The 14642-nt window shown below is 38.9% G+C and overlaps 1 protein-coding gene across 1 annotated transcript in view; it reads right to left on the minus strand.

Moving 5' to 3' along the window:
* Nucleotides 1-14642, minus strand: part of USP43 (ubiquitin specific peptidase 43) — a 104815-nt gene that overhangs the window by 21848 nt on the left and 68325 nt on the right. The window contains exons 7-8 of the mRNA XM_039355090.1: nt 11788-11950; nt 4237-4348 (exon numbers count right to left, since the gene is read on the minus strand). Coding sequence (XP_039211024.1) covers nt 4237-4348; nt 11788-11950 — 275 coding nt within the window. The remainder of the gene's footprint in view (nt 1-4236; nt 4349-11787; nt 11951-14642) is intronic.

Here is a 14642-nt window from a genome sequence, read left to right on the forward strand (position 1 = left end):
AGCCCAAGAACCAGTGTAGTGTAGTAGTGAGGACATCATTTGAAAATGATTTAAATGTGGTTCAGAAGTTTATTCTTTATGTAGAGAAAGTAATATAGACAACCAACACAATATGTACTGATTCAGGTGTAGGGCTAAGAGCTGGGAGACCCAGGTTCAAGTTCACAGACCACTGGGTGACTTGGAGGCTGTCACTCTCTCTTAGCCCAACTTACCACACAGGATTTTTGTGGGGAAAAAAACAGGTGGAGGAAGCAGTATGTACATTGCCTTGAGCTCCTGTAGAAAAAAGGTGGGATATAAATCTAATAAATGCAAATAAAAGCAAATATTGTTCCTGAGTCCAACTTCTGCAGTGCATCTGAGCTTAATTTTCTTTATATTTCAAGATGACATCTGACAGAAGGGACTATATAGCGTGTAGGGGGTCTTCTTGTTCCTTTCCTCGTGGTTTGAACAAAGTTCTGCAACTGAACAGCTCATTTAGAGCCGGAAATAGGAAGTCAACTTAATTAGGTTTCACAGGCTACCCTTATTGCCTGGCCTATGGCGAGGAAGAAGTTATGGCACTCAAAAGCCTCTTTTGAGCAAGGTGGTTCTGCTAAGTGTCTCCATCTTAGCATTTCATCTCTAGAAGCTATAGGGCAGCTCCCCTGTGGACAAAGCATGCTGCTGGCTCCCCACTTTCTATGAGTCCTTTACTTGCTGATGCAGAACAGTTGTTCTTACAAGCCACATGCAGAATGGCATATAAAAATATTGGAAGCTGTCACTTAATCCATTTCATTCAATGTGGTCTACAAAACAGTTTTCTGGAGTCTGAATAGGAATCTTTTCTGATTTCCTCCCCTTCCCCCAACCCAAGATGTAGAAAAATAATCCTGTGTGGTATTTGGACTGAGCAGAAAAACTGAATGGCCAAAAGATATCCAGTGATTTTTCATGGTTAAAAGTAATCTGGATCTCTTTGGTTCTTGTTTAACAACCACCATGTTGTTCCTACAAATATTTTTGTATGTTCATGTTCCTTCAAATCTTATGAAGTATCCCAAATGCATGACCCGTGGCACACAACAGGGCTTCCCAAATTATCTATACTTGGCAGAGTAGAGGCTCACCATGCCCCAATACAATCTTCTCTTCACCACAAACCTTGTAGATTTGAAGCAGTGCAGTGAGTTCTGCACATGCCAGACGTATCGTATGCCGCAATGCTCAGATAATATGATTTTAAGCACTGCTTTTGATCTATCTAAGTAGGAATCTCTAGAGGAGAAATAAATGGAGTCACTTCATTTTTACCCTGGCAGTAAGACTGAGCAAATGAAAAAAACTTAATGAAACAAATCATATGGCATACTAATGTGCTAATGACAAGTTTTAATACTGCCCCCTGGAATCAAATGATCTTACACACTGGTTGACTTAAGAAGTGGCATTATTTTCTTCCAAACAGTTCACAATGGGCAACTGGTCATTGAAGTTGATAGGTCAACTGGAAATGCTGCAATGTGGATACATCCTTAGAGTTGTTCTTAACTTTCAAAATATATTGACAAAAGAACAAAAGATATAATACACTGTTCATTTTCTTATAAAGCAGTCCTGAAGTGATTGAACTTTGAAAAATCATCATGAGAAAATGATGCTCTAATATTACTTCTCTATGGCTATAAGTACATCACATCAGGGTTAGCTTTGGAGCCCTTGTGCAGAACTTTAGCTTTGTATGTAAAATATAAAAAGTAATAAATTTGTCTTTGAGCATGGAAAAATGCTTTTCATTTATCTATGAGTAACCCCTGACAACCCATGATTTCTTAGATTTCTACAAAGAAATTAGAGGACAAGAGGTGATCTCTTTGTAAGAATGAATTCTTAAATTTATTATTATATATCTAAACTTACCACAAGAATTATGGATGCTGAGATTTCCTGGGCCCAGAAGAGCTAATGAGAACAACAATCACAGTATTCTATGATGTGCATCAGCCATATATGATGCAATGCCTGATGGCTTCATTGGAAGCAGAGTGAAATTTTGCATCTGCTCTGCCAACTTGAGGCCAATATTGTAAATGTAATTAACATGAATGTTACAGATTTTGCCACCATCCAGAGACTTTGGAGATCAACATGGCAAGAAAAGTTTATCGGTCTCTTGCTGTTATTCCATTCTATGCCACAGAGGTCCCCAACACCCGGTCCAAGGACCAGTACCGGTCTGTGGCATGCCAGCAACCGGTCCATGCAAACAAGCAAAGTCCCATCCGTGGGATGCAGGCAGCATGCAAAACCACGCCCCCTCCGGTCCACAGAAAAACCTTTTTCCACGGATCTGGTCCCTAGTGCCCCAAAGGTTGGGAGCTGATGCTATACCATATAGTTTAGCCACAGAAATGTAAATAAAACAAAAACACAATATAATGCACTGCTTTCAGGCAAAGTGCAAAACTCACAGATTGGAAAAAAACAACAACAACCACCCAACAACCCCATATCCAGTTATCCACAAACAAAATCCTTGGTAAGTTTTTTTTTAAAACTATCAGGAAATAAAGTAAGTGAGTACGCTCAGTTCTATGCATCTTCAGGATCAGTTTAGTCCCCGGTGATTGTACCTCACTAACCTTCTGCCTTTGAAATGAACAGTTGCCATTCACGAGAATGAGAAAAACAGCACTGAAGCTCAGCAATACATTGTAATGTGTCAAATCCTGCCCACCAGAACTATACACTGCTTTGACTTTCATATTGGAAGAGAAGCTCTGGAATTGCAAGAACATGAATAGAGCCCCTGTCTAAAATTTAGAGGTTGTCCTTGCTTAGTAGACAATTGGGCTGGCAACTCAGTCAGTAAGCATTGCAGAAAATCACGTGACCATGACAGGCTTATGACCTTACTTCTCCTTTGGTCATTAAGTGATTGCCACAGCCATTATGCAAAACATTATGTGACTGCAATTTACAATTTTACTTCTTCCTTCTCTGTTATCTTGGCTTGTTGCAAGCCAGTTGTGAAATGCCCGAATGGCAATCATGTAACCACGCATGACGGTTGTAAATGCTGTTTTTTAAAAAACCATCATAACTTCAAAGGATCACCAAACAAGGCAGTCAGTAAGCAAGGACTATCTTTACTAAAAGCAGCCATATGGATATGTACAGGTTACAAAGCATCATTTTCAAGTGAAAATGAAGTGTTACACACCCCAATAATCTACTCATAGGAGTTTCTGCAATATATATTTTCTTATCCATAAGGCTGCTTCACTTGCATATTATAAAGGTATCATCTCCTATCAAACATTCAGCATGAATGTGGAAAAGAAAGGAAAGCTATAATTATAGACCTTGTGAGAATATTTGTTCAACTAAGTACATCAAACTAGTACATGAACTCCTTCATTATTCCTGAATTTTTTATTTCCAAAAGTTTCAGTGGAAAGAGCAGAGGGGATTAATAGACTCACAAGAAGCACTTTCTCCACTGAGATGCTAAAGAGCAACAATCACGTAGGAGAAATAGAACCAGCAAGCATCTAAAAGCAACTATCCTGAATCTGGGTTTGATTATCAATCTTCATTTTGCACAGGAAATTAATTTTAGATCCCTTGTGACAAATGATTATGATTTAACCAGCTGTAATTTAATTAAAACTCTACTCACTTAAAGCAACTCTGGAAGGCTATAGACATGCAGGAAAAATATAACATTTTAAGTGACTCATTTGTCCCTAAGCAAATTCAGGAAGCGATCACAAGTTTCTAAGCTACAAAAGTAAGAAAAACAGTTCCACCCTGCCCAGCTCTCCCTTCCCTTCCCTTTTCTCTATTGCAGTTCATAAAGTCTCCTAAGTAGGTCTCGTATCCTGACATCTAAGAAAGCATCACAAATACTAGTGCAACATTGGCATGACAATTACTCTTCTCATTATAGTTTCGAAGAATAAACATACAAGGGAGGCCAAAGCGAGACTTTTATCTACTTTGGAGGTTCTAAGAGTGTTTGGTAATTTTTACTCCAAAAATCGATGGGCATGGGTTGGAGTCATTTTGAGGAAATAAGCCTGCATAAACTGTAAAATTGAAAACCGGCTTCATTCTGGCTTAAGCACTTATAAAGGGATGAAGAGCCGTCTCCTGCCTATGAACTCACAGAGATAGTTTTTGGTGTTCTTCTCCTTAGTAAATTATTTTAATCACAATTGGACTGAGATATCAGGACAGACTTACCTGCACGTGGGCCTCTCTTCTCATCAAATAGCGCATTTTGCCTAGGATACATTGCTGCAGCTGTTCCCAGGACATGGCTCTATCTTCTCGCATCAGTAGCGGAGGGCCAAACCTGGAGGAAAAAAAAAACCCCCAACGTTAATGACGCATGGTAAGAGGCTACATTTGTTCTAGAGACATCTGCAAGACAGCAAAGCCTTAGTTATAGGTAGTCCTTGACTTACAACCACAATTGGAACCAGAATTTCTATGGCTAAGCAAGGTGGTTGTTCATTGAGTTGTGCCTCGTTTTTATGACCCTTTTTGCCACAATTGTTAAGTGAATCATTGCAGTTGTTTTAAGTGAATCAGTGAATTAGTTGTTAAGTGAGCCAGCTTCCCCAATTCATTTTTGCTTGCCGGAAGCTGGCTGGGAAGGTTGGAAATGGAGATGACATGATCTGGGACATCTGTCACAAATACGTATGCCGGTTGCCAAGTGCTCAAATCTTGATCATGTCACCGTGGAAATGCTGCAATCAGCCTGAGTGTAGGATTGGTGGTAAGCCACTTTTTTCAATGTCACCGTAACTTTGAATGGTTGCTAAACGAATTATTGTAAGTCAAGGACCTGTATCTCTAGTCACCTAAAGAGAAAACCATGCTAAATGATACCCATCCACTGAAAATAGTATCAACACAGAAAAAGAAGTATCAAACTAACAAGTGCTAAAATTGGTATATTCATCAAAAGACACCAAAATTACAAGTAAAACAAGGGCTTTTTCTCCCCTCTACAGGGAACTGTATCATTAAATTATTCATATACCAGCTTGAAAACTGAAATTTTGCTCTTATGTAACCCTGAACATACTGATGATTAAAACATTTGTTTTTCAAAATTCAAAGTACATTCCAAAATAATTAATTCATTATTAGGCCACCTACAAAGCTAAAAAAAAAAGGCAACATAAAGACCTAAAAACATAAGGAGGAGGAGATTTTGGCATATGACAACCATAATAAGATGCATTAATTGGGCAGTGCGTTGTGGGCCCTCTTCTTGACAAAGCAAATTCCACAAGATATTCATTTCTTCAATTCTGCATTTACAAATAAAGAAACTTCCACTAATTTAAATCCCTATGCTTTCAGATTACAGATTCTCTTTACTCATAAAATTGAAAGGATTCTTAACAAATCTGTGCCTCTTTCATCTCTTCCTTTTTGGGTGGAGTAGGGTGGGGTAATAATCATACCTTTCGTTTAATGCTACCTTTTAAATGGTTTCTTTCTTTACTGGTAATTTTATTAAAGATTATCATTGCAATAGCAAAAACTAACAAACTAATGCAAAATTAGAAAGAAAGAGTAAAGGTGCGGAGTAGAAAAAGATATAAAGAACAAAAAGAAAAAAAAGTACCGGTAAGTATATACCAAAGGAAATATAGCATATAAAGAAATGACTTCCAGCTTTCATCACACAATTTTAATAACTTTTCATCTCCTCTTAAATTACAATACAATCTCTTCTTCCCATATCTCACCTCTTATTTTTAATAGTCGCAAGCATTATTCAGACACGAAATTATCATTAATCTCTACCCAGCCATTTTAAAATGCCCCACATATCCATGTGTAATCTACATGCTGTAATAACTTTAATAAAATTTGGTTTCATTATCTACATTAATTCTGTATTAATATTACTACATCAAGCAGCCTTCTATTGCTTTGGAGAGATCTCAATAGATCTTAATAAATGTTTTTTTGTGCTTTGTTAGCAATACAATTTTTAAAAAAAAAAACTTAACAGTTTGGTGAAATATAAGTAAACAAACAGAGTTAAGGGAGTCATTATAAAACCAAACAATATGTATAACTACGGCTACCATAACTGACCTGCAAAAATCCAGTGACAACCGATCAGGAGCAAAGAGCTAAGCCAGTGATTCTCAACCTGTGGGTCAGGACCCCATTTGGGGTTGAACGACCATTTCGAACGACCATTGGGGGTCGCCAAACAATGCAGTCCGCCATTTTTTCCCCTTTTCCTTAGCTGTGCTACTCCCTTTTATTCTATTGGTTTTTTGAAAGCCAATAGAATAGACTCTCTTGAATAGAGTCTAATTCTATTGGCTTTCAAAAGCCAATAGGAATTGTCCAGGCTATCTCTGCCCTGCTGAGCCCACCAAAAGTCCCATTCTGCAAACGCTGCTGCAAGTTGTCTGCAACGAAGGCGAGCTGTCTGGAAGTTTCCACCCCTCCCTGCTGAGCAATTACTAAAAATGTAAGTAAAAGAGGGCCAGGGGTGGGAGGTGGGAGGCCGGCGGGCGCAGGGAGGGTTGCTGGCACGTGTGGGGCCCGGTGGGTGCCTTACCTCCCTTGGGCTGGGCTAGCTGGTGGCCCAGCCGGTGGTCAGCCTGCGCCATCTCTGCTGCTTGCCAGCTACGTCTCGGCCAGCGCAGGGGGCGGCACCACGCATGCGCGGCACTCCCGGGCAGGGAAAGTCCTCGACTTACGACCGGTTGGGTAGTCCTCGACTTACAACCGGTTGGGGTCGCGGCATTAAAAAAGTTGAGAACCACTGAGCTAAGCTTTTCTAGGTCTCTGTATTGCCACCTAGTGGCCATTTGGATATCTGCTACAAAGATGTTATGATTTGGAAGACTTAACCCTCTGAAAATGTCTTTTGTTTGGCTTACCAAAGAAATGTTAAAGTATAGAGAACATTTCAATTCTGAAGTATACAAATGGGTAAAACTAAGGCCAACATGAATACATCAAATAATATTTTTATGTATATCTTTCAATTTAAATATATTACCTGGAACTCTTACATTTACAGTAGTTAGCATCTGATCAGAAATTTCCTTTAATTTATTCTAAATTGATGATATAAAAACTCTAGGGAAAAAGAAAGATAGGCAAAAGGGAACGAGTTTCATAAATTTAGCCCAGGGATAGGTTTGCTTACAGATTATAATCATTGCCCAAATGGAAAATTAAATCATAATTTTTATTTCAAAACCAAGACGATAATTGTTTTTAGAGGAAGCCAGGCTTAGCTAGTCCATCTGCGGCAAACATTTGGAGTAGGCAAGTTTTGCACTGTCAGAGTCTTTTTTCTTTGGCATAAAGAAAATCATAGGGAGTTGGATCAATTTCTCTTGATTCTATAATTAAAAGCAAATGTAACTCACTCCGTGTACCTATTTCAAGATTAGAAAATAGTAGGTGGCTTGGTGTTGTTTTACATGCCTAATCTGTTTTGCTTTTTTTGTTTTGAAAGCAATTCTTCTCCTTTTACAGAAAGATAAGCATGTTTTACTTTGGGATTTGAGAGCCAAACAATTCCACCTTTTGATTTGAAGTGCTTGACTCCTGGCTCTGAAAAGGACTTCAGGTTCTGTTGGAAGCTGGGCCTTAAAGACTGTGGTGGTAGCAGCAAGACTGAAACTGACAGGCTGAAACTCTTCAAGTTCCTTCCCTTTGCTTGTGCCACTCACAATACTCCACACACATTAGAAGAAAACTGGGGACAATTTAAAGAAGTCAGGTAAATGATCTTCCTTTACAAACAGAATACTCCCCTAAACTCAGACATACCATTGCAATAAAGAAGAAATGCCCAGAAAGCTTTAATTGCAGATGGCATAAACATCTAATTGATAAATAAACAAACCAACAACAGACTGAAACCTTAAAGCACATCTGCTTTTTTCCTTTGGCAGTAGCCAAATTCTAATTTTTTGTTCTAGCGGCTATCACTATAAAACTATGAATTTTCTTTGCATTCTATATGCTGGGCTGCACTAACCCCTTTAACTAAAAAAAAAAAGAATAGAAAGGACCAAATGTTTAAAAAGGTCTTCTTGCCCATGGAAAAGAATGGGGAAAATTGGCTGAGCTTGCCTGTAAAATACGGAAATATTGCTAGACAAATTTATCAACCATAAAACTCAGCATCTCACAAGCTGTTTCCAGCCGATGATAGTTTATTAGCCACTGCAAGTATGCAGAGACTTACTTAATGACATTTGGGATGTGCACAGTGAATTCATTATCCGCCTACAGTGCTTTGGCATTCAATCTCCCTCCCATGAGCAACTCATAACCATGCTACAGAGTGCAGCTCCTCATTTTCAGCAAGAGGGAAAAAAAGTGTTTTTGAAAAAGGGGTGGGGGTGGAAACACACGTACCCCAAATGGGCAAAACATAGTCCAGACAATGGAATTGGCTCGGGATTCCTGCTCCAGGTCCAGCTGCATAGCAGGGATTTGGCAGAAATAACACCACTACTGTTCTAACTCAATTGCTTCAAGCTGAGTCTATTAACTTAATGCTACACTTGCTTTATCAGACCTTACCATTAACATTACAAAATCCAGGTGTTGTGCCAAATAACACAAAGGAAACTGTGCTTAACAAGCCCAGCTGCTGCTTATCTGGCTGCTAATCAGCAACCCTGCAGATCTGGGATCCTGAGGGAAGCAAGTAGCTACCTTTCAGCGTGAAGTTCTTTCCCTCTGATGCAGACTCTTCTTTCAGTGTGGTTAGGGCACTTCTGTCAGCTTTGGGGACAATAAGGAGGACCTGGTTTTTATCCTACAGAATAACCACCACACCCGTGAGCGGAATGGGACAACTTGCCAACAGCCAAGTCCACCGCAGCCAACTCGCCATGCGACAACTTGTCACAGCTGACTCACCACATGACAATTCGCTGCAGGCCAATTTAACAATTTTATTTCAATTATTTAAAATGAATAAAAAAATATTTTAATGTCTGCCACCCACATTTCATTCTGTCCCTCCTTTTGCATCCTTTCTTTAATGATCCTACTATCATTTCTATCACCACTATGCCACCATTTCTTTGATATTAGTTTAACTCTCGTTCCGTAGTGAGTTGTCCTGCAGTGACTGGCAAGTTGACTTTGGTGAGTTGGCCATGGTGAATTGTTATATAACAGAGTTCTCACTCGAGACACAAATGGCAAGTTTCATATTATCATATTTTGGACATCTTTTGTGAAGATCCTGTTTTTTCATTAATCTATAATGCTAGGAAAGTTGGAAGGAAAGAAAAATAAAGGATGACACCAACAAAGATAGATTGGGAGTCTGTAGGGGCATTGTTGGAAGATCTGAAAAGCCAGGTCATGGACATGTTATCCTGGAGAAAATCTGTTACATAAATTTGTTTTCTTGGTTATCCATAGTATACTCAGTGGTCTTTTCCCATAGTAAAGTTCAAAAGTGTCAACATTCTTTCTATCCTATCTCTTTGAAGTTCAACTTTTGGAATTTCAGAGGGAGACACTGTTTGCACAATTCTGGTTTTTGTAGCTATAAACACATCATGATATATGACATACTGTTTCAAGACCTTCACTGTTACTCTGCCAAGTACTAATCTGTGTGCTTCTTGATTCCATTACTGTTGGTATTGATTCTACAAGGCAAAGCTATCACTTCACTATCTTAATTGTCAATTCTAAGGTTGGTTGCCATGCCTGTTGTCATTAGTTTGTGCACTGTGTTAAGTCTCCTTTCTTGTGTACTGATATGTAGACTGACATCTTCCCAATTTGTTTGTCTCTGTGTCACTCTCCTGATTCGCTAACACAGTTTAGAGGGATTCTTTATTAAATCTCCTTGCAATATTTCTGCACATTTTTCCACCAATTCCTGTAGTCTTTTAACATGGTAATGACTAGAATTCTGATTTAACTTCATTTTTAAGGAACTAGAAATTTTTGTAAATAGAAAATATTTTTAAAGGTATCTTGGAGGTTGACATTTCTAGTGCTCAGAATTTTAGTACACTTATTCTACCTTTTTTGTTTTTCTTGAATGTCTTTTAGTATAGCTGTGTGAGGCTGGGCCTCTTTCTGAGTTTAGAAATCTTTTGTAAGGTTTTCCTTGTTTTTTCCATGTTTCCATCTTCAGTGCCTTTACATATTTTGTTGTAATACTGCTTCTTGTCTCTTCAAACAGCTCTCTAAAATGCTTTACATTTCTTTCTGAGATCTATCTTTCTTGGCTTTGGCTTCTTTTCTTGGCAACTTTTACCATTTATTCTGACATTCAATTTGCTTTCTTCTGTTTCTAGGAATTTGGCAGTCTCTTTTCATACTTATTCTTAACAAATCCTTTGATTTTATTCCACTATTCCTCTGGTTCCCTATCAACAAGTATGGGACTTCCTGATGTTGAAAATGGTAGGCATACGATCAAGAGTATATTGTGGAACGTGGCTGCCTTGTTCTTCCACTTTTGCTTTGCTTAGAATTTGCACACCAGTAATTCTAGACCTGTTCTACAGTCGGCTCCTGGTCACATCTTTACCATTATAAATGAGCTATCCTACCTCATTGTAGTAATAATACGGCCAATTGGATTTATGTATACTGTACTCCGTTTGGTGAGGTCCATATATATAGGTTTGTTTTTGGTTGTTTGAAGAATGTATTAGGATTAAAAAAATCATTGGACTGGCAAAAACTGATATGTCGTTCTCACACTTCATTTCTGTTTCCTAGGCCATACAATCAATCACAGTTTCCTCCTTACTATTTCAAGTTTTTAACATTCCAGTCTGTTTTTGCATGTTCCCTTTCAGATTGAACTTGATCATAAGACATATTAACCTCCTCTTGGTAGGAGCATAAACTTGCACAACCATCATTATTAAATAGTTGTCCACAAAGTTTAACTGGTATTATTTGCTCATCAACTCCACTGTATTCAAGTACTGCCTTTAAATTAAAAATAAATAAATGAGTACACTGAAAGAACCTCAGGTATTCTTCAGCAGTAAGTTGAATGCCATCTGACCTAAGGGACCCATCATCTGCAATTTTATTTTTGATCATTTTATGTTGTTTACCCATGTGGTTTTCCTGTGAAAATAGAGGGAGAATTTATTTTATCATTGTGCAATCTGAAATAACTCAAGACCTCTTGGGCAGCAGAGGTATCAATCTTGCAGCTAATAACTGGATTTTTTTTTCTTAATATTGCATGACCAATATCAGTCTTCTGGTAAGTACAGCCATCTGCACAGAACTCTTTATTTGGCATATGTATAACTGGCTTGCTTTTTTGCCCACATTTCATATAAACCTCTTTTGGAGGGCATCTGACTTTGAAATATGTTAATCTTATTCAGAAAAATGTAAATAGTTTATAAGAGCAATAAATGGGTTTCTCAATTAAGTTGCAGTACCTGACTAACTTTATCTGGTACCTCCAAGGAACACAAGCATTGTAGGCTAGGCTGAGAAGTAAAACACAAACATCAACGACAACCCATTTCCATACTGCTACCTTGAAAAATCTGTGGACACATCCATAAAATCACCAGGAATCAAGCTCAACTGTAAGATGTTATCTTTTTAATGAATGGCTGGGAGGAATATAGTACAGCTTTTTAGCTAGGACCTGCATGCAAAGTCCATTTGATTCCTTTCCCAGGAGCTCCTGATTGCAGAAAAATAGGTCAAGTGCCTGTTTTTTTGAAAGACCCTGTTGTAGAAAAAGCCCTCTTGTCTACAAGGGCTTACCTCACAGCCTGTTGCCCTGTCCCGGCTAAATTACAGACAAGGAGCAGGATTCTGCCACCTCCACCGTGGTGCAGGAACTCAGAAGACACGGCCCCATTATGAACCAAACGCTGCCCTTCTGGCTCAGCAGAATTGGGAGAAGATGGGAGACTCTGTGGGCAACCTGAAAAAAAGGAAAATATGCACAAATGCTTCAAACCTGGCTTAAATACAAAGACTATGAAATTTTCAAAGAAATGTCAACAACACAAAAAAACAGCCTGCATCAAATAGGTCAATTTATTAATACGGATAAATCAGATAATGAGATCTTTCTCCCACTGTTAAAAGTGATTGCTTCTCACCTCTATACATTGCTTTCTTTTCACAGAAAATGCTACATCCATTTTTTTCTGATGGAGTAGGGAAGAAAGTGGAAAATGTGACCTGGCAATAGACCAGCCAATTAGTTTGTAATCAAGCTTGGAATCTGAACATACTTTCCCCAATCAGATCCACCATTACTGCGAAGATCACTCTAATTCTAAATAAGAGGGTCAGTCTTAGCAAGCCCATTGTATTCAGAGGTGTAAACTCTGGCATAAAATCTTTATTCTCAATTTATGATTTGGCATACTGTGGTTTCACCTTGTCAGCACTATCTGCTTTGGGACTTAATAAAGCTCTGGCTGAACTGAAGCAGAGGATTTGGGATCTAGATATCCATAATGACAGAACCAATATCTCCCTTTTATTAGCACAATTGCTCCTCCTCTCTGGACTATCCCTAGGTATATTTTAATGTCTTATATGCCCTATAAAGAAAGCTATTTATGTTGGCCCAAATTGGACACCACCTACTAAAGCAGTGGTTCTCAACCTTTCTAATGCTGCAACCCCATAATACAGTTCCCCATGTTGTGGTGACCCCCAACCACTTATAGTATACATTGCCGTTTCTTGAATAGAATCTATTTTATTGGCTTTCAGAAGCCAATAGAATAAGAGGGAGTAGCACAGCTAAGGAAAAGGGGAAAAATGGCGGACTGCGTTGTTTGGTGACCCCCGTGAAATGGTCGCGACCCATAGGTTGAGAACCGCTGTACTAAAGAAAGAGCTGGAAGATATACAATTCTCCAAATGAAAGGGGAACTTGCTTTGTTCATCAGAATCTGTCACACATGCGCTGTTCAAATGTCTGTTTGTACATCCAATGGCGATCCAACTTAATACTTCCAGTTGTTAACATCTCTGCCATTGAGACTAGGAGGCCAATATTTTTGTGATGGAATCTAGCACTGAGTTACAAGAGGGAGGAGCAAAAAGACATATCAGCCTTGAATTGTTGCTATGCAGAAAGGATCCTCCCTAATTTTTCCACAACATTTATTGGATAGTTATGCAAGTATATGGCAAATTCTAACTATTAGGCAAAGACCAATAAAAAAATAATTTGAGCTATTACTCATGTTATTGTAGGTTTCCTATGCCTGACAGATGCATCCATCCTTATCTTATTTGACCTCTCGGCAGCTGTTGATATCGACCGTGCTATTTTTCTGGATCAACCCAAAGCACAGTATTGTGCTTGTTCACCACCTTTCTCCAGGGTCAATTCCAATCGGTGGTGATTGGGGAGGAGAGATCCTGCCCTGTGCCCCTACTCTGTGGGATGCCACAGGGGTTGGTGCATTCTTCTTTTCTATTCAACATCTGCATGATATTGCCGGGTTAGCTCACTCATTGCCATGGGGTAAGGGATCCTCAGATATGCTATTATCAATTGTACATCTCTGCTCCTGGTGAATTAAGTGATGCTGTTTCTTATCCTGGTGTCTGGAGGCTATGAGGATCTGGGTAGGAAGCAACAGGCTTCCGCTGAACTCTGGTAAAACTGAGTGGATTTGAGTGCATAATCTGAAGGTCCTCCTGGATTCACAACTCCTGCTCTTTGCACAAATCTGTCTTGCACACGAGTTGCACTCATTACTAGGTGAGGGGGACCCACTCACGGGCACTCATGCAGTACTGGTTAGATTGTTGCAATACACTCTACATGGGGCTACCCTTCAAGAGTATCTGGAAACTTCAGCTGGTGCAAAATGTAATGGTATTAGCAGTTATGTGTGTTTCTGGTAGAACGCATATTACACCTCTGCTTCATGAACTGCATTGGCTTCCTGTTTGTTTCTGGGTCCAGTTCAGGATGCTGGTCTTTAAAGTCCTTCATTGGCAAAGGACTGGGTTGAGGAGTCATTTTGTCCCAATTTTTATCTACCTGTAGTATCAGATCCAACAGAGAACACATATTATGAGTTTAGTGGGCTCTAAGCAGTGGGCTTTTCTGCTGTAGTACCTGCACTGTGAAATCTTCTCCCATCTGTGAAATCTTATCTCATCATTTCTAAAGTTTCTGGAGGTCCTTCAAGATCTGGCTATATCAGCAGTAACTCCAGGGGATGGATGAACTAGTGAGATGGTTCTGCTATTCTTGTTTGTTTTGTTTTTGTTTTTAATAAATGCATTTATTTATTAACTGTTTTTGGCTCTATTGCTTGTTTGTGAGTCAGGCAGCTATATAAACTGGTTTAATAAAATAAAATATTAAAATAACAAAAAAGTTTTACCAGCAATATAAACTCTTCATTTTTAAAAAACTCTTCTAGACTATACTATAGTTTTAGGATTTCCTGGTACTATCCCATGCAAATGCTAACTAAATACCATCTTGTTCAGTTTCCAAGCCCAGGAAAGCTGAGCTAAGTAACGTCACATGGCTGCAATTGTGACTATAAAGCAATAGTTTCTGATGCAGTACATTGATTCTGGACCATTCCACAGAAAAGCCAGGGCCAACCAATCATACATTCATAGAA

The sequence above is a fragment of the Crotalus tigris genome, unplaced genomic scaffold (genome assembly GCF_016545835.1).
Source record: "Crotalus tigris isolate CLP2741 ecotype Arizona unplaced genomic scaffold, ASM1654583v1 scf7180000018599.1079084, whole genome shotgun sequence".
Lineage (NCBI taxonomy): Eukaryota > Metazoa > Chordata > Lepidosauria > Squamata > Viperidae > Crotalus > Crotalus tigris.